This window comes from Chiroxiphia lanceolata, chromosome 19, assembly GCF_009829145.1.
Source record: "Chiroxiphia lanceolata isolate bChiLan1 chromosome 19, bChiLan1.pri, whole genome shotgun sequence".
Classification (NCBI taxonomy): Eukaryota; Metazoa; Chordata; class Aves; order Passeriformes; family Pipridae; genus Chiroxiphia; species Chiroxiphia lanceolata.
Window position 1 is genome coordinate 11,430,929 of NC_045655.1, and position 25,391 is coordinate 11,456,319.

The 25,391-nt window shown below is 62.6% G+C and overlaps 1 protein-coding gene across 2 annotated transcripts in view; it reads right to left on the reverse strand.

Moving 5' to 3' along the window:
• The window catches only part of SDK2 (sidekick cell adhesion molecule 2), a 47,090-nt gene that overhangs the window by 1,712 nt on the left and 19,987 nt on the right, over positions 1–25,391 (reverse strand). The window contains exons 3-44 of one of the 2 annotated variants that reach the window (XM_032706988.1): positions 17,896–18,002; positions 16,818–16,965; positions 15,944–16,077; positions 14,937–15,048; positions 14,447–14,637; positions 14,253–14,336; positions 13,989–14,183; positions 13,658–13,774; positions 13,397–13,564; positions 13,097–13,199; positions 12,698–12,874; positions 12,482–12,618; positions 12,159–12,306; positions 11,949–12,089; positions 11,684–11,865; positions 11,272–11,387; positions 10,427–10,622; positions 10,120–10,218; positions 9,606–9,797; positions 9,392–9,513; positions 9,212–9,321; positions 8,868–9,018; positions 8,523–8,760; positions 8,328–8,443; positions 7,947–8,136; positions 7,648–7,746; positions 7,152–7,346; positions 6,873–7,074; positions 6,603–6,706; positions 6,399–6,469; positions 6,114–6,249; positions 5,435–5,491; positions 5,082–5,183; positions 4,803–4,918; positions 4,166–4,352; positions 3,623–3,760; positions 3,382–3,543; positions 3,145–3,270; positions 2,674–2,838; positions 2,241–2,381; positions 1,466–1,604; positions 1,027–1,153 (exon numbers count right to left, since the gene is read on the reverse strand). In XM_032706988.1, the coding sequence (XP_032562879.1) occupies positions 1,027–1,153; positions 1,466–1,604; positions 2,241–2,381; positions 2,674–2,838; positions 3,145–3,270; positions 3,382–3,543; positions 3,623–3,760; positions 4,166–4,352; positions 4,803–4,918; positions 5,082–5,183; positions 5,435–5,491; positions 6,114–6,249; positions 6,399–6,469; positions 6,603–6,706; positions 6,873–7,074; positions 7,152–7,346; positions 7,648–7,746; positions 7,947–8,136; positions 8,328–8,443; positions 8,523–8,760; positions 8,868–9,018; positions 9,212–9,321; positions 9,392–9,513; positions 9,606–9,797; positions 10,120–10,218; positions 10,427–10,622; positions 11,272–11,387; positions 11,684–11,865; positions 11,949–12,089; positions 12,159–12,306; positions 12,482–12,618; positions 12,698–12,874; positions 13,097–13,199; positions 13,397–13,564; positions 13,658–13,774; positions 13,989–14,183; positions 14,253–14,336; positions 14,447–14,637; positions 14,937–15,048; positions 15,944–16,077; positions 16,818–16,965; positions 17,896–18,002 (5,941 nt within the window). Of the gene's footprint in view, positions 1–1,026; positions 1,154–1,465; positions 1,605–2,240; positions 2,382–2,673; positions 2,839–3,144; positions 3,271–3,381; positions 3,544–3,622; positions 3,761–4,165; positions 4,353–4,802; positions 4,919–5,081; positions 5,184–5,434; positions 5,492–6,113; positions 6,250–6,398; positions 6,470–6,602; positions 6,707–6,872; positions 7,075–7,151; positions 7,347–7,647; positions 7,747–7,946; positions 8,137–8,327; positions 8,444–8,522; positions 8,761–8,867; positions 9,019–9,211; positions 9,322–9,391; positions 9,514–9,605; positions 9,798–10,119; positions 10,219–10,426; positions 10,623–11,271; positions 11,388–11,683; positions 11,866–11,948; positions 12,090–12,158; positions 12,307–12,481; positions 12,619–12,697; positions 12,875–13,096; positions 13,200–13,396; positions 13,565–13,657; positions 13,775–13,988; positions 14,184–14,252; positions 14,337–14,446; positions 14,638–14,936; positions 15,049–15,943; positions 16,078–16,817; positions 16,966–17,895; positions 18,003–25,391 lie in introns of those variants that run through there. The other variant, XM_032706989.1, reaches the window with a different exon arrangement.

A 25,391-nucleotide genomic window follows, 5' to 3' on the forward strand; every position in this document is an offset into this window, starting at 1 on the left:
CAGAGGTCTTTTCCAACCTAAATGATTCTGGGATTCCCAGTGTTTTCCTGGTGCTTTCCCAGTGCTCTTTCGGGAATGCTGGCAAGTACATCCCAAAAGTATTTAGAGGCTGGGATGGCAGCAGCACCACTGGGGGGTTTCTGCCTCTTGCTAAAACAACACAAAACCTTATACAAAAGGTTCCTGGGCCCCCCCGAGGCTGCAATGCCCCCGGGCTGGCGGGAGGGGTGTTTTTGGGCTCTGCCTCGGCGCTGCCGGTAATTGGATTCAGCTTCCCCGGCGGCGCACAAAGGGCCCATTGAGGGCGGTGGGAACTGCCCCGCGCCAGCGCCAGCTCCCGCCGCTCTTCACAGCTCCTCAAAAGCCACTCGAGCCCCGCTCGGGCCGCAGGGAGCAGGGCTGGCATCTGCCAAGGAAACAGCCGGCGCAGGCAGCGAGGGGGGGCCCCCCTGGGGACAGTTCCCTCCTGCTCAGGGACAGCCCTGGGGACCCCCAGACCTTCCCCTGGGAGTCAGCCTCGTCTTTTGAGATGCCGCCCGGGATCCATCCCGGGGGTGATGCTCCCATGGCCTCCCTGGGGCTGCCTGCCCGGGGAGCTCCCATGGCCACACTCCTGCCCGGCCACAGCTGCCCGTTGCTCTGGGACAAGACAAAGGTGGCATTTTGTGGACTTGGCAGAGCCGCGGACGTTGCCACCAGCGACCGGGCAGCAGGACAGTCCCCCAGCCCCGCTGACCTCCCGTCCCCCAGCCCCTGTCCCCAGCAGCCCTGTGAGCCCCCCACGGTGTCACATCCCCAGCACACGGGCCAAAGGCTGGGCCAGCTTCGCTCAGGCTCCGTGCCACGAAGCCGTGGGGATGCTGCTGCCTGAAAAGCAAGATGGGGCAGGAGCAGCATTGCTATTCCCGAATGAGCACCAGGACCTGCCTCGTGGCAGGCAGAGCGCAGGGCTGATGCCCAGGGAAGGCTCCCAGCACCCTCCATCCTGCCCCAAGTGGATCCCCACGTGCAGCCCTGGGTGGTCACCTGGGAGTCGGAGACCTCGGAGGGTTTCTCAGTGAGGCTGCTGCTCTCGGCGGGGATCAGGTCGTTGTACTTGGTCACGTCCTCGTCCGAGTAGTGGAGGCTGCCGGGGCTGGGCCGGGGTGGGGACCTCGGGGACAGGTGGGGGGTCAGTGTATGTCCCCTCCCCTCTGGGCTGTGCCACTTGGGGACAACTCCAGCTGACTCCCAGGACAGGCTCAGGGACCATCCCTAAGCTGGTTGGCCAATTCCCCCAAAAACACCCTGATCCCGTGATCCACAGTGTCTCGGGGAGTCCCAGCTTTTCAGGGGGCCATGGGGAAGAACAGGGTCACCCCTGGGGGTCCCAGCCCTGTGCCCATCCCACGATGGAGCAGGAATGGACACGATGAGTGAAACAGTCCCCCTGTGTGGGGAGGGGGCTGTGGTGGGGGGTCCTTACCGGGTGTAGATGCCGTTCTTCCGGCAGAAGGAGTTCTTGACGGAGAGGCGCCGGTTGTTGAGCTCCAGGGCAGGGAAGCTGCCCTCATCCAGGCTCACCATCTCCCCGTGGCTCAGGGCGGTCGCCTTGGAGCTGTTCCCTGGGGGATGGGATGCTCAGCCTCTCCCAGACCCTCCCCAGGCAGCACAGCACAGCACAGGGAGGATCTGGACCCTGCACAGGGGGGCTGGAGAATGGTCCAGAAGGAATTGTGCTGGCTCCAGTGTGACCACAGCCTGGGGACAACCAGGAGGTGCCAGCCCTGTGCCCACTGCCCAGCCCTGTGCCCATGAGCCATGCCCAGCCTGCCCACCCTGGCTCAGTCCCCTGAGCTGCCTCAGTGCCTGCAGCTCCCAGCTCTGGGGCTGTTTGCTTAGCGAGGAGGTCTGGATTTTCCCCACAATTTGAGCCCTTGATAGAGCTAAGAAAACAGAGCTGTGTTTGGCTAATCCCAGTGACCTCTGCAAGCCCCCAGGCTGCCCTGCCTCTGCAGCTGACTGTGGGACAAGTCAGTTATTTAATCTTTAGCTCCCAGTGTGCTCTGGGAAGGCCACAGCATCCTTATCATGTGTCACTGGCTCCCTGGGGCAGCTGTTCCCAAGGCAGGCAGGAAGGGAGGCTCCCACCGCTCCACTCAGACCCCAGAGGCAGGCAGGGAGACCCCCAGGAGGCTCCCATGGGATCAGGGCTGGCACTTGGAGGGTCCTGTCACTACCCAGCACACTCCCACACTCACCTGAGTCTGACTTCTTGGAGTACTTCTTGCTCTGCCCACGGATGATGAGCACGAAGACGAGGAGGAGGATGAAGATGAGCCCCACCAGGGCAATGACCACCAGGAACCACCACTCCTCGTAGAATGGGTTGGTTTTCTGGGCTGGGGCACAGCAGGGAGGGTCAGAGGGGAACAGGCATGGGGGACAACTAGTCTGGATGCGCAGACCCTACTGCAGGGCACGGGGTCCCTCGGGGAATTTTATAAGACCCGGATGCACGTGGTAAGGGGATAACAGGGAGCTTTGGAAGGGGAGTGCTGACAGTGGAATTTGGGACTCTGTAGGAGCCAGGGGATGGCTTTCAGTGATGGCCATGAGAACAGAACAACACCAGGGCTCTCCCTCTGGCACAGGGGGGACAGCAACCCCCCAGGACACCCTCGTGCTGCCCACCTGACACAGAGGGGGAGGGAGTGCTGGGGGTCCCGTAGCCATAGTCATTCACGGCGATGACACGGAAGTCGTAGCTGACCCCCTGCTTGAGGATGTCCATGCTGAAGGTGTAGGAGGTCACCTCCTTGGGGATGTCTTTGATGAGGATGTCCCAGAGCCCCTCGTCTGGAAGAGAGAAGGGGGCTGGGAGGGAAGGGCTGGTTCTGCAGGACACCCCAGGGTGAGGGGCTGATGTTCCTCCATCCAGGACCCTGTGCCCTCCAGGTGCTGCCCTTTCCACCAGCCCCACTCCACAGTCTTTTCCTCATGGATGAGCACATGGCCAACCCACAGACACTGGGTCCTAATCCCCAACCAGCCTGGCAGGTGGCCTGGGACAGGCCAGCACACCCTGCCACAGTTTCCCTCTCTCCTGACCCCAGGGCACGTCTGGTATCGAGGTGTGGATGGGAAGCAGAGGGAGCTCAGTACCTGAGGGACGGGCCTCGATGACGTATCTGGTGATGGGCCCTTGGCCGGGGTCCCCGCTCGACCAGTGGATGGTGATGGCTGAGCCATAGCGGGAGATGAAGGGCTCGCCGGGGGGGCCAGGGGCACCTGGGGACCCAGAGCAGAGCTGAGGGATGGGGTATGAACTGGCACACAGCCGTGCCAGTCCCCACCACATCTCCCCCCGGCCCCACCACATCCCGCCCACGTCCCCCATACCTTCCCCAGGCCCCGTGGTGATGTTTGCCTCAACGTCCGGCCCGTAGGCAAAGGTTTTGGCCCGAATTCGGAACCGGTACGTGACCCCCTCGGCCAGGTCCTTCACCTTCATCCACAGGGGGCTGTTCCCCTTCACATCCACCGTCACGATCTTGCTGACGCCTGCGGGGACAGAGGCTGAGCTGGGTCCCTCCAGAGCCCTCCCAGCTGCCCCTCGAGCACAGCCCAGCCAAGCCCTCACCATCCACGGGCGTGCAGGGCTCATAGACCAGCCTGTAGCCCTCGAGGACGCCGTTGGGCAGCGGTGGTGGCTCCCAGGACACGTTCACAGACGTGGTGGTCAGCTCGCTGAACCGGATGGACCCGGGGGCACTGGGGGCTGCGAAGGGGCAGAGCAGCAGGGCCAGCTCAGAGTTCCCAGGGGACACTCCCAGCTCAAGCCAGCCCCTCTCCCTGCCTCTACCCTAATGGTGGTGATCAACTCACACCCCTCTGTGCCCCATCCCCTCTGCAGCAAAGACCCTGCCATTTCTATGGGGGACTGAGGTCTCCTTGTCTCTCTTCCCCAGACCTTCATCCTTCTCAAAACTCAGCTTAAACCTCCATCTCCGCGTGCCCCCAACCCACAAACCCTCCAGGGTGCGCCCAGGGCTGCTCTGCTCGGGATTACAGGAGCTGGGGTGCAGCTGAGATGAAGGGGAATCCCTGGAGTCGGACCCATGGAGTCACCCGCCCACGGAGACAGCTCCCCACGGAGCCTGGGGGGCTGTGCCACGGGCCCCACCTGCCTGCTGTGTCCGTGCCTTCACAGGGGGGCTGCGGGGCCCATCTCCTGCAGCATTGAAGGCGGCAACGCTGACCCAGTATGAGGTGTAGCCCGTCAGGTTCTTCAGCTTCACCCCGTTCTCGGGCAGGAAAAGGGTCTTCACCCGTGCGCTCTCGTTCTGCCGCTGTGCCTCCCAGAAGTGGATCTGCAGGAGCGGTAGGAGGGCATGGAGACCTAGTTCACACATGGATCTAACCCACCCCGCCTTCCCCGAGCCCTTTGCTGTGCCCAAACACCCCACAGAGCCCTGCACGCAGGCAGCAACCCGATGCATCACCGCGGCTGCATCCCGATGTATCCCGACACATCCCGGCTGCATCCCGATGTATCCCGGTGCATCCCGGTTGCATCCCGGCTGCATCCCGGCCACATTCCACGGCCGACGGCGCCATCTGCCGCCCTGCCGCAGCTCGGCACCGGGATCGACACCGGGATCTCCTCGGGATACCCAGCATCTTACAGCATCTTCCCAGAATCCCTTCCCAAGACTCACGCACCTCCCAGCTTTTCCCAGGACACCCTGTGCCCGCCAGGAATGCAGCAGCTCCCCAGAGCCCCCCGTGTCCCCGAGCCCCTCCCGGGTGCCAGGAGGTACCTTGTAGCCCTGTATGTCCCCGTTCTGGCTCTCCACGGGTGGTGGTTCCCAGGTGACATCCAGCTGGGTGGCCGTGGCCGCCTGCACAGCCACGTTCTGGGGCGCTCCGGTGGGCACTGCAGTGAGGGAGGGGACATGTGACTGCTCAGCTGGGACCAGGGAGGGGAACCCCAACACTGATGTGGGGGGTGCCCTGCCTCGCTGGGCAGTGTGGGGTACCAGGGCAGCAGAGCTCCCTCCCTGCAGCCCCCAGCCATGGGCATCCCCACAGGGACTCACCTGCTTCCCCCACAAACACCTCCTGGGGGGGGCTGGGGGGCCCCTCTCCCACGGCGTTGTACACGCTCATGCGGATCTCGTAGCGCCGGTGCTTGCTCAGGTCTGGGGGAAAGGGACAAGGGGTGAGTAAGGCCCTCTCTGCAGTGGTGAGGGGGTCCTGCTACCCCCAGGGGACCCGGCAGAGCCCCCCTCCCTGGGGACGAGGGGTTGTCCCCAAGGAGCAACCGGAGCAGACGGGCAGAGGGGTCCCTGGGTGCCCCAGTTCATCCCACAGTGCAGGCAGGCGGAGGGGAGGGACACACAAGGGTGGCAATGGGGAGGACACAGGGGGACACAGGGGAGTGGTGACTTACTGTCCAGCTCGTACTGGGTGAGGGACACCTCGCTGAGGTTGTGCACGGCGTAGACGGCTGGGCAGCACGGGCAGGAGAGCAGGTTAGTCCCGCACGCGGCACGGCACGGGTGGGCCCCCACCTCCCAGCGCCCACCCCAGCACGGCCACCCCCCCGGGAGGGTGTCATCACCCCCAGGTGCCAGCAGGGCTGTCACAGCACTGAGGAGCCTTTCCATCCTCCAGCCCCATCCCCTGAGTGGCACAGCCTGGGTTTGAGCATGGGGGTCTCCACAGGGGACAGGGCAAGCTCCTGTCTCGGGCATTGCCCTTGTCACTTGTTTCCCTGCTGCCTCCAGAGTGGATGTGACCGTGTTCCCTGTGGGGGCTGAGGACAGCAGCACACCCAGACAGACAGCAGGACATCACACAGACTCCTGTGTTAGGTACAGACACCTGAGCTACAGGGACACAGGGGCTGTGCACAGCAGGACAGAGCCAGCAACAGCACACAAGCATGTTAGAGACCACGGACCTGGTGGCACCAGCGGCCCAGTGACAACTCGAAGGGGCACAGCCTGACCCTGGTACCCAGGAGAGGCCGGGGTGCACAGGAAGCTGCACTGCCCTATCCCCCACCTGCCACCCCTGGGTCACCCCCAGCCCCCTGTCCCCAGGGTTGGGGGGCCATGGGCACTCACGGGTGAGCTCGGCCCACGTGGCACTGGGGTTGCCGATGCCGCGCAGGGTGAAGCCGCGTAGGCTGTCGTACACCAGCTCCCGGTACCGCAGCCGGAACCCCAGCAGGATCCCGTTGATCTTGTCCTCGGCTGGGGGCTGCATGGGGAGGGAGGACAGTGAGGGGCTGCTCTGACCCAGGGCTCCCTGGCACCCTGAGGTGGCTGTCCCCAGAACGCCTCAGTGCCACCTCCCAAGGGGCCAGGAGGCCAATCCTGTGACACCCCGTGAGGCAGAGGGGACAGCACCTGCCAGCGGATGAGCACCGACGTGGTGGTGTGCGGGGTGATGGAGAGGATGGTGGGAGCTTCCTCAGGGGCTGTGGGAGAGAACAGGGTGGTGAGGCTGCGGAGACGCCCAGGGCAGAGGGGATGGAGGAATCCCTCAGGAGGAATTCCATGGGCAGCGGGGCACCCCCTCTCCCTGCCCCAGGAGGTGCAGCCTGTGCTGACCCGCCTGCAGGGTGGTGAGCGACTCCGACTCCTCGCTGTACTCGCTGTCCCCAATGTCGTTCGTCGCCTTCACGCGGAACTTGTACGAGGTGAAGGGCTTCAGCCTGGGGGGAGCAGAGCGGGATGGGGACAGTGAATCCAGCAGGTGACCCCCTGAGCCAGTCCACAAGGTCAGCACTTCTCATCAGATGGGGAAACCGAGGCACAGGCAAACTACCCAAAGCATCCCCCATCCTCTCCCCAGTTCCCCGTCACCCCCAGCCCCCTCACCGGTCCACGACGAAGGCGGTGGCGTTGTGGCTGACAGCGGTGGAGTGCAGAGCCCACTCTCCGTCGGGCAGCTCCCTGCTCTGCACGGTGTAGTAGCGCACGGGGGAGAGCCCGTCGCTGCCCGGCTCCCAGGAGAGCAGCACGCTGCGGGCCCGCACCTCCTCCTGCTGCGCCAGCGGCTTCCCGGGGGGCTGCGGGCGGGCTGGGGGAGGCAGGGGGCTGGGAGCACTGCGTGGGCATGCACAGCCCCCCGCCCCGGGCCGCACCCCCCAGCGTTACCTCTCTTCTCGGTGGTGACCACCAGGGCCTCGGCCGCCTCGCCCCAGCCCTTGCGGGTCTGCGCCGCGACACGGAACAGGTACGTGGCCTCGGGCTGGAGCCCGGTGGCCGTGAACTGCCGGGCACTCGCCTCCAGCACCTCCACGGCCGCCGCGTTCACCGCCGTGGTGTTGAGGCGGTGGGTGACCTGGTAGGCTGAGGGCAAGGGAGAGGGATGGTGGGGCTGGGGAGGGGACACCAGCCTGGGCCACCTCTGTGTGTGCCGCTCCCTCCATCCCAACCCCTGCACAGGGACAGCCCTGGGGGTTTGGTCCCTCGCACCCACCCAGGGACCGACATCCAAGCGGGGAACTCCAGCCCTGAGGGCTCCGAGACGCTCAGGGGATTCCAGGGAGCTGATCTCTGCCTCCCCACACTGATTCCTGCTCCCACAGGACCTTTGAACCACTCTGCAGAGCATCCCAGCATGGCATGACAGACATGGCTCCCCACCTACCCAGGATGACGCCGTTGGGTGCTGCGGGCGGCTGCCAGACCAGCCGCACCAAGGTGGTCCTCACTTCGGGGAAGAGGATCCCCACGGGGGGCCCGGGCACTGGAGGGGGAGAGATGGGGTTCACCAGGGAGCTCACGAGTGTGGGCAAAGTGCCAGATCCCATCTCCAGGGAACGGGAGCCCTGGGTGTCCCGATCAGGGGGAGAAGGAGCACCCCAAGGTACAGGGACGGGATGGGATAGGATGGGATGACCTTAGGTACCCAGGGACCCCCGGGCCCACCCAGGTGCTGTCACCCACCGTCATCCAGGGTGCGCTCGAGGACGGGGGGCCGGCTGGGTGTGCCATCGCCGATCCTGGTGAAGGCCAGCACGCGGATCTCGTACAGCGTGTACTTGCCCAGCCCGGTCAGCTGGGCACTGTGGGAGGCATTGCCCTCTGCCAGCCAGAACTGGGCACGGCCCTCCGAGCCCTTCTCCTTGTACATCACCTGCAACAGAGCCCGTGTGACACGGTCGGGCAAGGCTGGCACCCGTGGGCACCAGCTCGGCAGGGTGGCACAACTGGGGACCCGGCAGTGTGCGGGGTGATTCCCCGCAGGGAAAGCCACGCTTCCCAAGGTTGTGGATGAGGCTGCAGGGCACAGGCAGGGGATGGGCAGGGCTGCAGACAGCAGCTCACCTTGTAGCCCAGGATGAGGCCGTTGCAGTCGGCCTCAGGAATGTCGCTCCATCGGACCATCAAGCTGCTGGAGGAGGTGGCCAGTGCTGACACGTTGCTGGGGCCAGAGGAGGGCACTGCAGGGGGATGACAGAGAGGGTCAGTGGCCGGATCAGCCGGGGTGGCTGCCCAGTGCCACAGGGTGGGCAGCGGTACCTGACTCCCGGGTGCGTCCCAGCACCGAGCGGCTCCAGGGCCCCGCTCCGATGGCGTTGAAGGCTTGGACCTGCACCCGGTACTCGGTCCACTCCTCCAGGTCCTCGATGGTGAACTCCCGCTCCACACGGTCACGGATCACGTGCACCGCCGGCTGCCCCCGCCCGTCCGCGCGCGTGTACCGGATCTTGTACCCCACGGAGTCGGGGTTCCCATTGTACTCCTGCTCCAGGAGGGGCTGGTAGAGACAGACACCATCACTCCTGATGTCCCACAGCTATCCCCACCTCCATCCCCCTCCACTCCCTGTGACCCCCATGCCCGTAGGGCACAGACCCCACTCACCATCCAGCGCAGCCACAGGCTGGTCTCACTGGCTGTCCTCAGGGTGACGTTGGCAGGTGCCATGTCAGGGGGGGCTTGGAGGGTCTGGATCCTCCGGGAGGGCAGGCTGGGGGGGCTGGTGCCCACGATGTTCACCTGCCGCATGCGGAAACTGAGAGAGGAGAGAGGGGTCATGGTGGGGGCTGAGAGGGCTCTGGTCCCCCGGGGAAGACACTGAGGGGATTCATGGTGGGGAACAAGAGGGCTCTGGTCCCTTAGAGAAGACACTGAGGGGGGTCACAGCAGGGGGTGAGAAGGCTCTGTTCCCCCAGAGATGACACCCCAGCCCTGCCCTGGCCACTCGCCTGTAGTAGGTGTAGGGCTTCAGGTTGGGCACCTCCATGGAGCGGGTGTCGGGCTCGTTGGCCAGCTGGTGGACAAGCCCCCACTCTTCAGCCTCGCCATTCTGGCCCACCTGTGGGATGGGAGTGGGGTGAGCTGCCCCCCAACACCCCCTTGCTCCCCCTTGCTGAACCCCCCGTTACCTGTGCCTCCACCTGCCAGCGGGAGATGGAGGTTTTGCCATCGTAGCCCGGGCGAAACTGGATGGTGACAGAGCGGGGCCCGATGTTGGAGATGCCCAGGTTGGTGGGGGCACCAGGGAGCTCTGTGGGGACAGGGTGGGATGGGTGGCACTGGCTGTTCACCCCCCCAACACCACCCACAGCCCCCCCAGCATCCCCGCGCCGCCGACCTCACCTGGGGGGACCCCCGAGGAGATGGTGGAGGAGGAGACCTGACCCTGACCCTTGGAGGTCATGGCGGCCACCTCGATGGTGTAGGTGGTGAGGGCAGTGAGGCCGGTGACACGGTACTCCAGGGTCACATTGGGCAGGTAGTGGGTCACCCGCGTGTTGGTGCGGTTGTACTCCTCCCACGAGATCCGGTAGCCTGGAATGCACCCCCTGGGTCAGCCCCTGCACTGCCCACCCCGAGGGGCTGAGCGGGGCCAGGGGTGGGCAGGGAACATGGGGGAGATGCTGTGGGGTGGGAATGGGAACAGGGGGAGGTGCTGTGGGGTGAGAATAGGATCGGGGGAAGATGTTACAGGGTGCGAAGAGGACCAAGGTAAGAAGGGGACTAGGGGAAGATGCTGTGGAATGGGAAGAGGATAAAGGGGAGATGCTGTGGGGTGGGAAGGGGACCAAGGGGAGATGCTACAGAGCGGGAAGGGAACTGATGCAGGAGTCAGTACCTGCTGGTGCTCCCTTACCTGTCAGGATTCCATTCTTCTCCAGCGGCTCCTGCCAGCTGACCTTCAGGGATGTATCCAGGATGTCACTGAAGCTGAGGTGTCCCACGGGGCCAGGCACTGCCCAAAGACACCCAGGCTCAGCACCCACGGGACCCACACAAGGAGCGAGCGTGGAGGGGGCTGCCCTTGGACGGGGCTTCCCGGGGCCCTGCAGTGGGACCGAGTGGCCCCGTGTGGGTCGGGGGCCGCTCCCCCCTCCCCGGGGGCCCCCCCGAGGGTGGGCAGGGTCCGTCCCATCCCGCAGGAACGCAGCGCCCGCCCGTACCGTCCTCGTGGGTGCGCACCAGCTGGGGGGGGCTGCGCGGGCCGTCCCCCGGCGTGGTGAAGCACAGCACCGAGGTGAAGTACTCGGCGAACTTCCGCAGCCCCGCCACGTATCCCACGTGCACGCTGTCCTGGAAGTTGGGCCGCACCGTCACCACCGTCGCCTCCTCCTCGTGCTCCGGCTCCCACGCGATGAGCTGCGGGGAGGAAGGAGCCGGGGTGAGGGTGCTGCCTCTGCACACACATCCGTACCACAGACACCATCCTCGGGGCAACCCTCCCCCGGCCTCCCTGCCTTAATTCAGAGTTGATTAAATATCAATGAGATGCGTCTCACAGAGCGTGCGCTGTGATTAACTCCGTCGATAACGGCGCGGGATCGCCCGCATCCAGGAGGGATGTTTGGGCATTTAATTGGTATTGTGCGAGATAGCCTGTAGCAACTTAATTAAACACTAATTAGGCCCTAAAAATACTAATCAAAAATACTAAGTGGCATTTAATAAGAATGTTAAATATCCTGCTCACGCTGGTTATCTCATCCAGCGGCAATTAAATTCCCGAACTTCTTCGGAGTGGATTAAGACACAAGTTTAATGTTTTAATTCAATTTCATTAATGTAAATTTGAATTAATTGCAATGTGGAATTAATTGCAGAGCATGGGAGACTCCGAGCCCATGCAAGTGTTAAATAACAGTAAATATTATTTTAATGGTCAGGACATATCCAATTAAAATCCAGGATTTCGGCAAGGAGGAGCCAAGACAGTTTGTGAAGGTTGACCAAGGAGCTTTCCCCTCCCAGCTGCCCCAATTTTGGAGGGACCACGGGAATTGCCCCTCACCTTGTACCCCTGGTTGATGCCGTTGATGAACTGGGGGCTGGGGGGGTTCCAGGTGAAGCGGATGGTGGTGGAGTTGGTGGCCTCAGCCTGCACATTCCCTGGGGGCACTGTGGGGACTGTGGGATGAAGGGACAGCTCAGAGTGGCTTCAAGCTCCACAAGGTCCCCCTCATCAGCTGGGTGCCAGCCCCCCAGGACCTCAGGGTGATGCCCCTGGCTGGGCTCTGTAGCCCCTGGTCACCCATCCCCAGCACATCCCAGTCTCCCTGGGACCCTCACATCCTGCCACCCATCCCCATCACCACAATGGCACAACCTGTTGCTATCGGGGTGCCCACCAAACCCCTGCCCACCCCTGCTTGCCCCTGCCCGTCCCTGCCCATCCCTGCCCACTCCTGCCCACTCCTGCCTACCTCCCTGCAGGGTCCACTCGGTCACCTTCATGCTGTAGACCCCCAGGCCGGCGCTGTTGTACGCAGCCACCTCGATCTCGTAGTTGGTCCAGATGATGAGGTCCTCCAGGAGCAGGTTGTTGACCTCGGCATTGGTGATGTTCTTGAACTGGTACCCCACGGGCAGCCCGGCCAGGCAGTACCTGGTGACCAGGTGCCATCAGAGCTGCCAGTGGCCCCACCAACACCAGGGGTGGGACCCCCGGGCTTCCCCCCCGGCATCTACCGGATGATGTAGCCCTTGAGGACACCGTTCTGGTGGCTCTCGGGCGGTGGCTGCCACTGGATCATGATGGACTGGTTGGTGCGGCCGCTGGCGATGACGTTCTGAGGGGGTGCAGAGGGGGGCTCCTCGGGCAGGGACACCCTGCAGGGAGAAGGTGGGATGAGCACCTAAGGGCTGCCAGCCCCCCTGGGACCCCCAGGTCTGGCTCACCTCTCCGTGTCCTTGCTGAACTGCCCCCTGCCCACGTCATTCACAGCACAGAGGCGGAACTGGTAGGAGCGAGCGGGGACCAAGCCCCGCACGGTCACCGATGTCACCTCGGGGTCCACACTGGCCAGCAGCACAGTCCAGGGCGCGTCTGTGGGGGGACAGGGGCAGCGGGGTGGGGGACCTGACCTGCAGGACGCTGGGGTCCCCTGCCCAGCTGATGAGTCCCGGGGTCCCCAAGCTCCCCAGAGCATCCCCTGCGCTGGGGTGGTGCTGTGGACCTTCCCCAGTGCCAGCAGGGGCGGGGGGTGGGAGCAGCCCCTTACTGTTCTCGGAGACCTCCACGACGTAGCGGAGCAGGGGGCTGTTGCCGTCGAAGGGTTTGGCCCAGGTGAGGTTGATGGCCCGTTTCTCCTGGGGGCTCAGGGCGGCCACGGGGCTCTCGGGGGCGTGGGGGAGCTGCCTGGACAGGGGGGTTAGGGAGGGAGGGAGGGGGACAGCCCCAGGCGTGGGGTGTCGGTGGGGAGGAGGGGGGGTCTCACCGGACACGGAGGTGGGCGCTGCGCGAGTCGTTGCCCCCGGCAGAGATCACCTTGCAGGTGTAGGTGCCGATGTCACCCGACCAGGTCTGGGAGATGTGCAGGGTGCCCACCTCGTCCAGCCGCACCCGCGGGCCGCTCTCGGGGCCCAGTGGTGCCCCGTCCTTCTCCCAGACGTACCTGTGCCAGGGCACCCAGGTGTGCTGGTGCCCTGCAGCCCCGCAGCGAGGAGAGGGGACCGGGGCTCCTTGTCTGCAGGGCACCAGGTGGCACTGCAGGACCACCAGCACAGGGCTGGGATGGAGGACCCCCACATCCCTCCCCAGGCACACAGACAGCAGTAACAGCGGCCAGGTTGGGTGTGCCTGGAGCCCCCAACCCTCCCAGCCCCATCACACTCACCTGACGTCCACGCTGGGGTCATGGGTGACCCCACAGCTCATGACAGCCTTGGTCCCCTTGATGACACTCTGGTCCTGCGGTGGGTCGGTGATACGTGTCCTTGCTGTGGGGGGAACAGAATGAGCCACTGGCACTGCCCAGAGGGCTGCAGGGGTGGCACCAGCAGGGACATCCCCAAAAGCAGTGCCCATCCTTGGCAGTCCCAGAGAGCTCCATCCCGCACTGTGCCCACAGAGCTGGGCAGGGTCCATCCCGGCTGCCACAGCACAGGTGACACAGGCACTCCGGGGAGTCCCTTACCCCAGACCACCAGGTCTGCAGAGGCCTCGTCCACGCCGCGGGAGTTGGTGGCCAGGCAGGTGTAGGTGCCGGCGTCGGGGAGGTGCGCGGGGCTCAGCAGGAGGCTGCCGGACTCCAGCAGCGTGAACCGCGGGAGCTGCACCGAGCCACTGGCCAGGACCCGCTCCCCTGGGGACACCGGGGACACCCATCAGCCCCAGGGCCACCAGCCAAGCCTGGTGGCCGCCGAGCCCAGCAGTGGGTTGCCCCCAGCCCCTTTACCTTTCTGCCAGGTGATGGCCGGGCGCGGTGCCCCCGAGGTCTCGCAGTTGAGGATGACAGACATGCCATCGATCACTGTGCTGTCCTGGGGACCCCGGGTGATGTTGGGGGCGATGCCTGCGGGGCACAGAGATGCACAGTCCCCCCTGCAGCCCTTCCCTGTGCCGAGCCTGGAGCTGACCCACTCCAGGAGCATTGTGAGGGAGGGACCCCATTCACACAGGAGAGTTTCCTGGGGTCCCTGAGCCTCAACCAGGGGGTCCCTGGTACATCCCACCCACCACCGAGGCAGGGCACCCTGGACTAGAGGCTGGGGGGGGCTGGCACCTACTGGTCACGGCCAGGTACGTGGTGGTCTGCACCTCTCCAGCTGCGTTGCGGGCGAAGCACTGGAACATGCCGGTGTCGTCGGGGACCAGCCCACTGATCTGCAGGCTGCCGTCCTCCAGCAGCTGGAAGCGGGTCAACTTCTCCAGGTGGATGAGGGCAGCGTCCTTGTACCAGGCCATCTCGGGAGGGGGGACACCTGCAAGGGTAGAGCCACGTCAGGCACAGGGTCACAGCAGTGCGGGGAAGGGCCTGGGGAGCAGCTCACCTTTGGCTTGGCAGGGGATGGCCACCACCTTCTCCATCTCGGCTGTGATGTGCCTCTCCGGCTCCTTGATGAACTGCGGGGGCTCTGCCAAGGGAATGTGGTGATGGGCAGGGGGCTGGGGCAGAGCCGGGGTCCCTGGACCACCCCGGTGACCCGCCTGTCCCTCCCCACCTCAGCCCAGGGCAGGAGCTCACCCAGGACGGACAGGAAGGCCCCTGCAGCCACGGCGGGGACGCTGCTGCTGCGCAGCACAGCCTCGCACTCGTAGTAGCCGCTGTCGCCCAGCGCCGGGTGCAGGATGGTGAGCCGGCGGCTGTAGTCGCTGATCCCGCTGGAGAGGGGCACCCCGTCCTTCTTCCAGATGATGTGCAGCTTGATCAGCGGCCTGGGGGGGCCAGGAGTGTGTCAAGACACAGCCCCAAGCGCTCGCTGAGCCATCCATCTCCCTCCATCCCGCAGGACTCGGGAGATGTGGTGGGAAAGAACTTGGGGGCACTCAGCCCCCCCACCTCCCTGTAGGACCCAGGAGTTGTGGTAGGAAGGGACTTGGGAGCACCCAGCCATCCATCCTGCATGACCCAGAAACCTTGGTGGGAAGGGACCTGGGGGCACCCACCCCTGGGGCTGGGTAATGCCAACGGGGAGATCCCCCATCCCCATTCCCATCCCCATCCCGTTACTCACCTGGCATTGGCCACACACTCCATGGTCACCTCCGAGGTCCCGGCCACCACACTGGTGTTCCTGGGTGGGACAATGATGGTGGGTGCGATGGGATCAGCTGGGCCACCCACATCTGGGGAGAAGGAGGCCAGAGGGACAGCCATGAGCACTCCCTGCCCACCCTGGCGTGCCCCAGCTCCCAGAGGAGGCACCCAAATCCTTGGCATGGAGGAGACAAAGGTGACAGGGACCGAGGGTCCCTCAGGGTGCCTTGCCAGCTCTCCCTGAGCCCTCTCCTCCCGTGGGAGCCCATGGCACTGCCACCAGGCAGGGAGGAGGGAGTACATAAAGCAAAATGATGGCAATAATAAAAAACCCTCATGTAGGCGCTGTAAAAACGCGATCAGCTCGAAAGCTGCTGATAGAGCTGAATCCATAAACATGGGCTCTGGGATGTTTATGGCGCTCCGGGATGCCGAGGGACGGGAAAACAGATTAATGGGGAAGGGGGACAGGCAGAGCCCATCACGGATAGGGATAACCCTCATGGAGCAGTGGGAGGGGACGTGGGTGAGAGTCTGACAGGACTGATGCCACTTTGGGGCATCTCCCATGGGATGGGCTGTCACCACACAAACGGGTCCTGGAAGGACCAAGGGAACTGGAGGGATGGGGCTACAGGGGTATCCCCTAGGAAGGGGCTGATCTGGAGCACCGGGGGTGAGAGAGGGGACCACAGGGCAGGGCTGACACTGCAGCACCCCATCCTGCAGCCCATTCCCAGGGCATGGCTGGATCCAGCTGGAGCAGGAGCGGGAGCTCTGCCTGTGACACACCAGCACCTGCAGCTCAGTCCCGAGTGCCTAAATAAATTCTGAGGGAGCTGAACTGTTGTGTCAGCAGAAGCCAGAGCCTCTGAGGAGATTTACTGCAAATTAAATTTGGGGGCAAGGCAGGGCATGGAGGGGGGGGGGGGGAGAAGGGCCAGGGGTGGGCAGGGCTGGGGGGGCAGTGCCCCCCACACTCACTGGCCACAGTCAGGGTGATGGGCTGGCTCGTCTTGTTGTCCCCGTTCTTGTCATTCACCGCCTGCACGTAGTAACGTCCCGCGTCCGGGGCCACCGTGGACAGGATGACCAGGGTGTTCTCCAGAGTGATGGCTCTGTGGGAGGAGAAGGGGATTTGAACCCAATGGGGACAGAGACACAGCGAGCTGGGACCCTCATCCCCACCCAGCACCTCACCTGCCCGGGGAACACCCACATGGGACCCCCCCAGCCTTCCTCCCACCTGCCCCAGGCACCAACCCCAGGATGGGGGGACCAAGCCCCCCCACTCCAAGCAGAGCCCGTGGGATGGTGCAGATTCATAGGACTTTTCTTTTTTTTCTTTTTTTTTTTTTTTTTTTTTTTTTTATTTAATGGAACGATCTAATCTGCTGGAAACATAAAATGCTTTGGGGAATATATTTTTTTACCATTAAATATGAGATAAAGGAGTTTTATCTCCTCAATCCCGCTTTGCAAATCGAAAGGAGACCAGTTCAATTCCTGCATAATGGGGGTTACAAATTCAATTCCTGCACGCTGTGGCTGCCAGAGCCAGGCTCCAGCAGCACCAGGATCTGCCACAGCCCCACGGGGACACCTGGCACATGTGTGTGTGCCATGCTCGGCTCCATCACACCCTTTTGCCTTCCTCCTTCTTATTTTCATTTTTTATTAAAAAATTCATTTCTCTGCTGACAAACAGCCATTACTCACCAAGTCTGTCCCAGGGCTTTAGCACGATGCGCTCGAGACGTTGGTTAAACATCCCTAGTGCAGGGACAAGGGGAAATGCAGCCCTCTGGGTGTGGGAGGGATGCTGGGGGGAATACTGGGGGGCCCCAGGGGTACTCACATGCGGCTGCTGGGGGAGATCTTCCGCCCCTCCCGGAACCAGGTGACCTGTGGCTGCGGGAAGCTGGCGATGCGGGGCGCACGGATAACGGCCGCCTCCCCGTGGGACACGCTCTGCTGCGTCTCGCTGTCCTCGAAGCTCCCCATGTCTGCAAAACGTGGGGGAGAACCGTGTCAGGGGCTGGGGAGAGGCTGGGAACGCGCCCGGGGATCCAGCTCCGGGTCTGGCTGCGGAGAAGGCTGGAGGCTGCAGGGAGGGGCTCCCCAGCGGGTGCAGGGGGGCTGCTCCCGGGGCTGCTCTCTGTCCTCTCCTTGGCTGGGGCAGCTTGCCTGGGTGTGGGATGGTGGGGGGTGGCTCACATTCCACGGTCTGTTCCTCAGGATCATCCCTCCAGCACCTGGAGCCGTGCAGCCCCATCACACACTCAGTGGGGGACCCCCATCTGTGTGTTCCCCACCAAGCAGGGGGTGCAGCCACAGCAAGGAGGGCTCAGTCCCACAGCTCCCTGGCCTCTCTCCATGTCCCAACCCATGGCCCAGCGCCGGGAGCATCCCAGCATGACCTTGACTCCATGGACAAGGATGGGACACAGCTGCCTCCATCCCACCCCACCCAGGCTGGAAGCACACAGCAGTTGAGGGAGACAGAGGGAAGCAGGGGGCATGGAGATGGGGGGTAGGGGGGGGGGCAGGGGATTTTTATTGACTTCCCTTAATTGCTGTAATTAAAAACATGTAAAGAATCCTTTTTTAACGACTTTGCCATTATCATTAGTTGTTAGCACAGCTGCCTTATTAATTTCTCATTAGCTTCCTGATTTGTCACTGCTCCTCAGGAGGTGTTTAAGGGGATGGGACTAGGGGCAAGCCAGAGGAAAGGGATGCCAGAGAGGGAGAGAGCCACCATCCCAGGCCTCAGAACTCTCATCTGCTCCTTAAATCTCTGGACATCCCTGTCAGTGTCACCCCAGGGATGCTCACATGTGCTGGTGATAAGTTGCACCAACACCAGAGCTGTCCCACAGTGTCAGGAGCTGGGTGTCCCCATCTGGTCCCCACGGAGCAGGACGGTCACTTACAGGCCACCTGCACCTCAGTCTGGCGCTGCAGCAGGGCTCCCATCCGGTTGCGGACGATGCAGCGGTAGAATCCGGCGTGTGTGCGGTCCAGAGAGGTGATCATGTACCTGTGGGAGACAGGAGGCACCTCCGCGCTGTGGGGACATCCACGGCACTGGCACAGCCCCTGGAGAGGCTGCAGGTCCTACAAAAGCCCCCCATTTACTGCTGGGCAGCAGCACCCGTGCCACGTGCCAGCTCCTTCCCTGAGCTGCTGCTGGAGGCGTGTGTACTACATATATGTGTGTGCCAGTGCAGGCATGCACACGTGCACACACACGTGTGTGCATGCTGGGGAGACACCCCACTGTCCCTCACTGCCACAGGGGGACTCCTGGCCACACACAAGGAGGTGCTTTTGCTGCACCACACATGCAGTGTGAGCCAGTGATTGTCCCTGTCCCAGCCCAGGGCAGGGATGTGACCCACCACCATGAGCTGGAGGCACTGGAAAAGTGGCTTTGAGCTGTCAAACACGGGGGTGGCTCTCGAGGACTGGCACCCGCTGTCCTGACCCCTGCACTGAGCCCCAGTGGTGACACCAGGGTCTGCTGGTGTCACTCAGCCTGGACCTGAGAGCAGCCGAGCCCAGCACTGCTCTGATGAGTCACAGCTGAACCCCCTTATCATCCCCACCCCTGCTCTTATCAGCCGCCAGCACCAGCAGACGAGGAGCAGATAAAGGAAATAACCACATCCCCACTCGCCCGCCCCCCGAGCATCATCCCAGTCCCCAGCTGGACCCTGCAGCCACCAGACCACCCAGAGCAGGAGGAGGAGGAGCTCCTGCTCCCTCACCCCCAAATCAGGCGGGTGAGTCTCTGGGGGGCCGGGCAGGTGCTGCAGCGTTGCCGTCCCCGACGGGGAGCGCTCCGAGATAAAGCAGAGAGGGAATAAATAAGCAAGCTCAGCCCTCCTTGCCCAAAATCTAATCTTGCATTGAAACAGCCGCGGGCTGTTTCGGCAGAGCTTTGTTTGTTCTTCTGAGAACTGAGCGTAAATTAAACTTTCATAAGACCTGAGGAGCACGTTCCCCCCGCTTCCACCTCCCTGCATGGGAGATGGGGACAGGGACGCAGGGCTCCCGCCTCGCCCGGTGGCACCAGGGAGATGGGGTGGGCACGGCAGGACTGGCATCAAACCCACTGGTGACACTCGCCCACCCACGCGGAGCGCCGGGGTCACTGCTCCCCGCGGGAGGAGGGAGGGTGCCCTTTGGGGACGAGTCCTTGAGTGTCACCGCTGATATTTAAAAATGGTCCCCAGAGGCTTTAAATAAGATATTTCAATTCCACGGAGCTGTCAGTGGCGGATGCCGACGCCAGGAATAATGGGCCCGCTCTCCTTGCGGTGTCCTCGTTAATAAATCACACCGTGACTCCCGAACACACGCACACGGATGGATGGATGGACGGATGGATGGACACCTGCTGATGCTCAGCAGCAGAGGGGCATGTGTGTCCCCAAACAGACCCCTGTGCACCACATCCCCTCCAGACCCTCATCCTGGGAGGGGGACAGTGCAAAGCCCCCAGCACAGCCCACAGGACCCAAACTGCCCCCACCCTTGGAGCACCCACAGCCCCTCGGCAGCACTTTGTTCCCCCACGCTGGGAGCCAGGACCCCTCCATGGGCAAACAGAACCTTTGCCCCTCCCATGGGGACACTCCTGCAGATCCAATTAAGGGGCCTGGTCCCCACACACAGGAGCTGGAGGAGCTATTAAGCAGCACCACTTTCACACACACCTCAGCGGCTGAAAATAGCCTGGAGAAAGGAAATCAATTCCCAGCACAGCCCGGCCCGCAGTCATCAACCAAACCAGCACAGACTTTGTTCTCTCCCGCTCGCCTTCCATGGAGGCTTTTATCCAACACCACTCAGATTTGATTTCCTTCCCCCATCACGCCTGGCTGGAAGGGGATGGGAATTGATTTCACCCCCAATGTCACCCCTGATGTCCCCGCTGCTGTCACCCCCTTGCAGGGGGATGTGCTGTGGGCAGAAGTGGGGAATGTCACCCCACGCAGCCCCCCCAGTTTGAGCCGAGGCCACAGCGGCTCCTCCATGGCCAGGAGCTCCTGGTTCCGTTGTGCCAAGCAGCTCCTCCACCTGGGACCAGTCCCGGTGCCCTGACCGGGTGGCTTTGCCCATCCTAACCCCGCTCCAGCCAGGACGGAGGTGAGGTCTGGCCAAGCTCCCAGCACAGCCCTCGCTGCTGACTCCGCTGTTCCAGGGGTTTGTTTGGATTCTCTGCAAAGACGGAGGTTGACAGGGCATTGTCCGTGGGGAAAAGCCCTTCCGCAGTGAGGACTGACCCGCGCTGCAGGACAACATGCCGATGGAAAACAGCGGCGGCCTCGGGCTCCGTCAGGAAGTGGCTGTGCTCCGCTCAGCCCCAGGGTCAGGAGAGGGCTCCGGAACCAGGAGCCCCGTGCCGGGGGACTGGCGGGTTTGCAGAAGCAGCTTTGGCACCAGATCAATCTGACAGATGGATGGCTGCTCGTCAGGAATGACAACCTCTCCATCCATCCATCCATCCATCCATCCATCCATCCATCCATCCATCCCTGATCCCGCTGGTGAGGCAGGGCAGGGCACAGCAGCGTGACCAGCTCCTCACCGTGCAGTCCTGGCAGGGCAGCTCCGACACGCAGCGGCACCGCCGTGTTCCGGCAGGATTGTTCCCCGCGCCGCTCCGGCACAGCCGTGGCCCAGCCTTGGCTGCTGCCGTGCCTCTGTTATTGTAGGGTTGCTGAGAAGCGTGGGGCTGACGCTGCCGAATTATTCTTAGATTGAGGGGGTGGAGAGGGGCCAGGAAAAGCATCAGCCAAAGGATCTGATCCATCAAACTGAAAGCCAGAAGAGCACAGAAATCCGCGAGGTTCTTCCAATGCCGCCCAGTAACAGCAACAGCTGGATCGGATTTTGGGTAGAAGCACACTGGCACAGTCCCCTTTGATTAATATCCTGTATAACGATTAATTAATTCTGGAGGGGACGTGTATTTGAATAGTTACTGCGGGATAATGAAATGTCAAGTGAGCATTAAAACACACTTAGCAGAGGTTTAACGACTCGCAGCATCCGAGCAGGCGTCCCGGCACCTCCACCCGCGCCGGGCCAACGCTCAATATGGCTCTAAACACCCCCCTGGTATTCCATCAGCCCCCGTTAACTCTGTTATTGGATCTCAATTAGCTCCTGATTGGAACGGGCTCTGTTTTGAAACACGTGGCCGTCGCCTCCCCGCTCGCCTGAAGTGCTTTCCCTCGGTCACGGGAATCGGGCGGGCGCCGGCGGCCCTGTAAATCGCTGCCTCAATTGGCCCTGCCAGAACAATGAGCCAGTTAATAATTAATGCCCGTGTATTAATCAGCCTCCTTCCCGTGGAGCAGGGACGGGGCGGGCACACGAGCCCCGATCCATGTTGCAGCATCCGGAGGGCCCCGGCGCGTCACTAACCAGGAGCTCGGCCATCACCCAGCTCCGGTGGCATCCCCAGATCTGAGAGTTCCCTGTCCATCTCCTCCGTGGCTGCCTGGACATCCCTTCCATTGCCATCCCACCACGTGCCTCCTGCCAGCCCCGATGCCAGTGTGGCTCCCTGGCACCGCTGCCCTGTGCCCACCAATCGCTGTCGCTCACTCACACCAGCCCCATGTACCCTCCCCAATTCCAAACGAGGCACAGAGACAGACAGCAGCCTTCCCAGAACAAGCATTCCCAGGAAAAACCACCCTATGCTGCCCATTACCAGCTCAGTGCTCCTCCCCAGCACTCCTGGAGGCTTTGCCACTTGTGGTGACACCGAAGGTGACACCAACCAGGCTGGAGCCACAGGCACCAGGAACTCCCTGCTGGGCTTCCACACAGCCTGGCTGCAGCCCCTCCAGTGTTCATCAGCTCCCATTAATTAAATCATTGCATGGCAATTAGCTCCCCAGGGGAGAGGGCTGGGCTTTGCACCTGGGCTGGCAAAGAGCTGGTCCCACCAGAGCAGGGATCTGCTCCTGGCACATGTTGGGGTTCTGGCAGGAATCCAGGGGTGAATTGCCCTGTTTGCCCCCAGGTCTGGGGTTTTTAGAGGCTTCTGGCTCTGTATTTTACATAATTTGGGGACAAACTATGGGCGTCAATCATTTGGGGTCCTCAACGGGCCTTAAAGGCTTGGCAGGGTCCTGTGTGTGCAGCTGCTGTGTCCCTGCACCCCGAGGGACACACACCCCAAAACAGCCCAGCAAAGAGGGAGGGGCTGAAGACCCACAAATCTGCCCCAAATCTTGGTGAACCCACGCAGAAAGGAGATGGGATTGGATCAGATGCACCACGTGCTGGAAAATCCACCCTGGGGCTGGCGGGGTGTGGCACTGGGAGGCTCTGTCATGCTAGCCCTGCTTGGCTGGGGGGAGCTGAGGCAAAGCCAGCCAGTGTTGGAGATGGAATTACTCTTTTCCAAGATTCCAGCAAAGGGAGCTCTTAGGAAGAGGTGGGGGATGCTTTAGTAGCTGCTGTGCTCCTGCACCAGCTGCAGAGGGGCATGAGGAGAGGCACGAGGGCTGATTTAGGAGCTAGAAGACGCATCCCTACGGATGGGAGTCTGTCCAGAGGTAATCTATGTGTAAGGTAATTTCCGACGGCAGCAGGACTCGATGCAGCCCTTAATAGGACAATCTCACGTGATAAATTACCAGACCCAACTAATCTGCATGTTAAATTTCTTGTATGAGAAATAAATATCCTCAATTCACCAGAGAAGCGCCTTCCTTCCGAGGATTTCATTAAAGACATCAAGCTGCCTGATTTGCATGTTATGATTCCTCGTACGAGGAGCAGTCGGGCTCCGGAGAGCTCGTGGAGAGCCTGGCACCGGGGAGATTATGCAGGGAAAAACAGAGGCTGGCGCTGCACAGCGGTGCCAGGGCCAGGCTGTGTGGGCAAGGCTCTGCCACCCGCCCTGCTGTCACCTCAGTCGAGGACACGGCGGGTATCAGGGGGACGGGGTGTCACTGGAGGGTCTTCAGGCTCAGGAGGCAGTGAGGATCCCATGGGAAAGCTGCCCCCTGCACCCCCTGCCAGAGGCAGGCAATGGAGGCAGCATGGGGGGGGAAGGAAGGGTGGTCCCTGATCCCACATCTCCCACAGGGATGTTCCTGGGGCACAGGTCCACGGGCACACACAGAGCCAGGCTGGTCCCTGATTCCCCACAGTCCCCAGGGATGCTCCCAAGGGAGGATGTCTCCACACACACACACACAGAGCCAGGCTGGTCCCTAACCCCCCTGCAGTCCCCAGGGATGCTCCTGACGGAGAATGACTCCATGCACACTCAGAGCCAGGCTGCTCCCTGATTCCCCTTGGTCCCCAGGGATGCTCCCACAGGGGGAATCCCTGGCTTCATGTGTACACAGAGCCAGGCTGGTTCCTGATTCCCCACAGTCCCAGGGATGCTCCCCAGGGGGGATGTTTACACACACACACACACAGAGCCTGGTCCTTCTGGAGTTCCTCATCATGCTTGATCCCCTGGGATGCTCCTGAGGGAGGATGGCTCCGCATGAACACAGAGCCAAGCTGCTCCGTGATCCCGCCACCCCAGGGATGCTCCTGAGGGATCAGCTCAGGCCCCCTCTGGCTCGGGGCCAGGGACCTGCCGAGCCCGTTGCCCACCTGGCCCTCTCCGCTCGCCAACAGCCGCTCCGGTGGCAAACTGGCGTCGGAATCGCTGCGGGAAGGAGAGAGCGGTCGCCATGGAAACACGCTGCCAAACTGGGAGAGCGGCTCGTTCCCTTGAAACGCGGCGTGAGCTCCTCCGACCACCAGCGAGGATGAAGTGGGGCGATCTGTGGGGAACGGGGGGGCCGCGAGCCCCTACCCCCAGCCCCCAAAATGGGCACGGTGCACAGGGTGACTGCAGCCGGCGGTGCCGGCGGGATGCCCCGATCAGGAGACCTTTTGGGGAGCAGCGGTGAGGACGAGGAGGATGAAATGCTTGGAGACACACTGCTCTGTCCGGGAACCACGAGGTGACGCCACCAAACGTGGCTGGGAACCACAAGGTGATGCCACCAAGCCCAGCTGGTCCCAGGGCACAGCCCCCAACAGCACATTCCCTGCTCCAAAGCCTCTCTCGTGGGCACAGCCGGGCCCTGGGAAGGTCCCTCCTGTCCCTGGAGTGGGGACACGCCAGGGGACACACACCAGCACCAAGCTGGGAGGGACTGGCTGCACCCTGTGTCCTTCATCCACACCACCACCACTCCTGACCCCACATGGCCTGGAGCATCCCCGAGCCTCCCTGGCCATCAGCACCGGCCCTCCCCTCTCCAAGGATTACTCTGTTTCTAAACTCGTTAACTTTTAATTACAACCTTCCCACTGCCTGAGCGGGCTGGCTCCGCGCCACCGACAGCTCTATTAAAATTCAATTTCTGCCCATCATAACTAATTTTGGTCCTTTGCTTTCTCACCAGCAGCCTCCAATGCCAGGCAAGACAGCCAAACACTCGTCTCTACACTCCAAATCCCCAGGGAGCCGCGGGCAGAGCGCAGGGATGCCGGCAGGTTCCTCGGAGCCAGGCAGGGATTTGCACGGCGGCTCTTTGCTTCATTTGCTGCGCTGGGTTTGTTTGGGTTTTCCCCGCGTGTTTGTTTGTTTTCTCGCTTCCTTCCCTAATCCTTTCTGGCTGGATGCTGGAGCTGGAGGCGGGGGCCAGGGGCTCCGGGGGGAAGGGAGTCACCTTGGAGCAGGGATGCAGGGATGTGGAGCTGCCCAGCATCCCAGAGCAAACACCAGTGCTGGCCTCTTTCCTACAGAAGGGTAAACTGAGGCACGGATCAAACCCAGGAGAAATCCAGGAAAGGGAGTCAGAAGTCCCCGTTCCGGGTTTGGAGGTGCCCCCCAGGTGCCCCAACCCGCTCCCCCAAATCCGACAGGGAAGAGCCTAGGGACGGGATCCTGCCTGGGAATGAGCTGTCACTCCTGGCAGGTGACAGCTGCAGGAATTGTGGAGCTCAAGAGGTCTCTGAGCTTCCACACCAGAGCTGGGGACAAGGGGCCCATCCCACCGGGCATCTGGCACTGGTGCCAACACCCAGCACCAAGCTGGGGGCATCGGGGGCATGACAGACCATGGCTTAGTGGGGGCCAGCCCCCAGGGTCCCCAGGGATGGCCAGGGCTCCAGGATCCCAGCACGGCACCGTGCTGGGGAGGGGACGTCACCCAGCCACACTATCTTTGTTCCTGGCATCCCGGAGCAGCCCCACGTTGCTACAGCAACACGAAGCCTCTGGATTCGATGCCTTTAAAGGGGGAACGGCTTGTCTCGACCTGAATTATTGATTAAAACAGAGAGGATGACACACGCACTCAGAAGAGACGGCGAGAGGTGCCCGCCTTGATTTAAAAGCCAGCTCCAAGGGACTGGAGTTGTGGCGGGATTAGTTGGCACACGG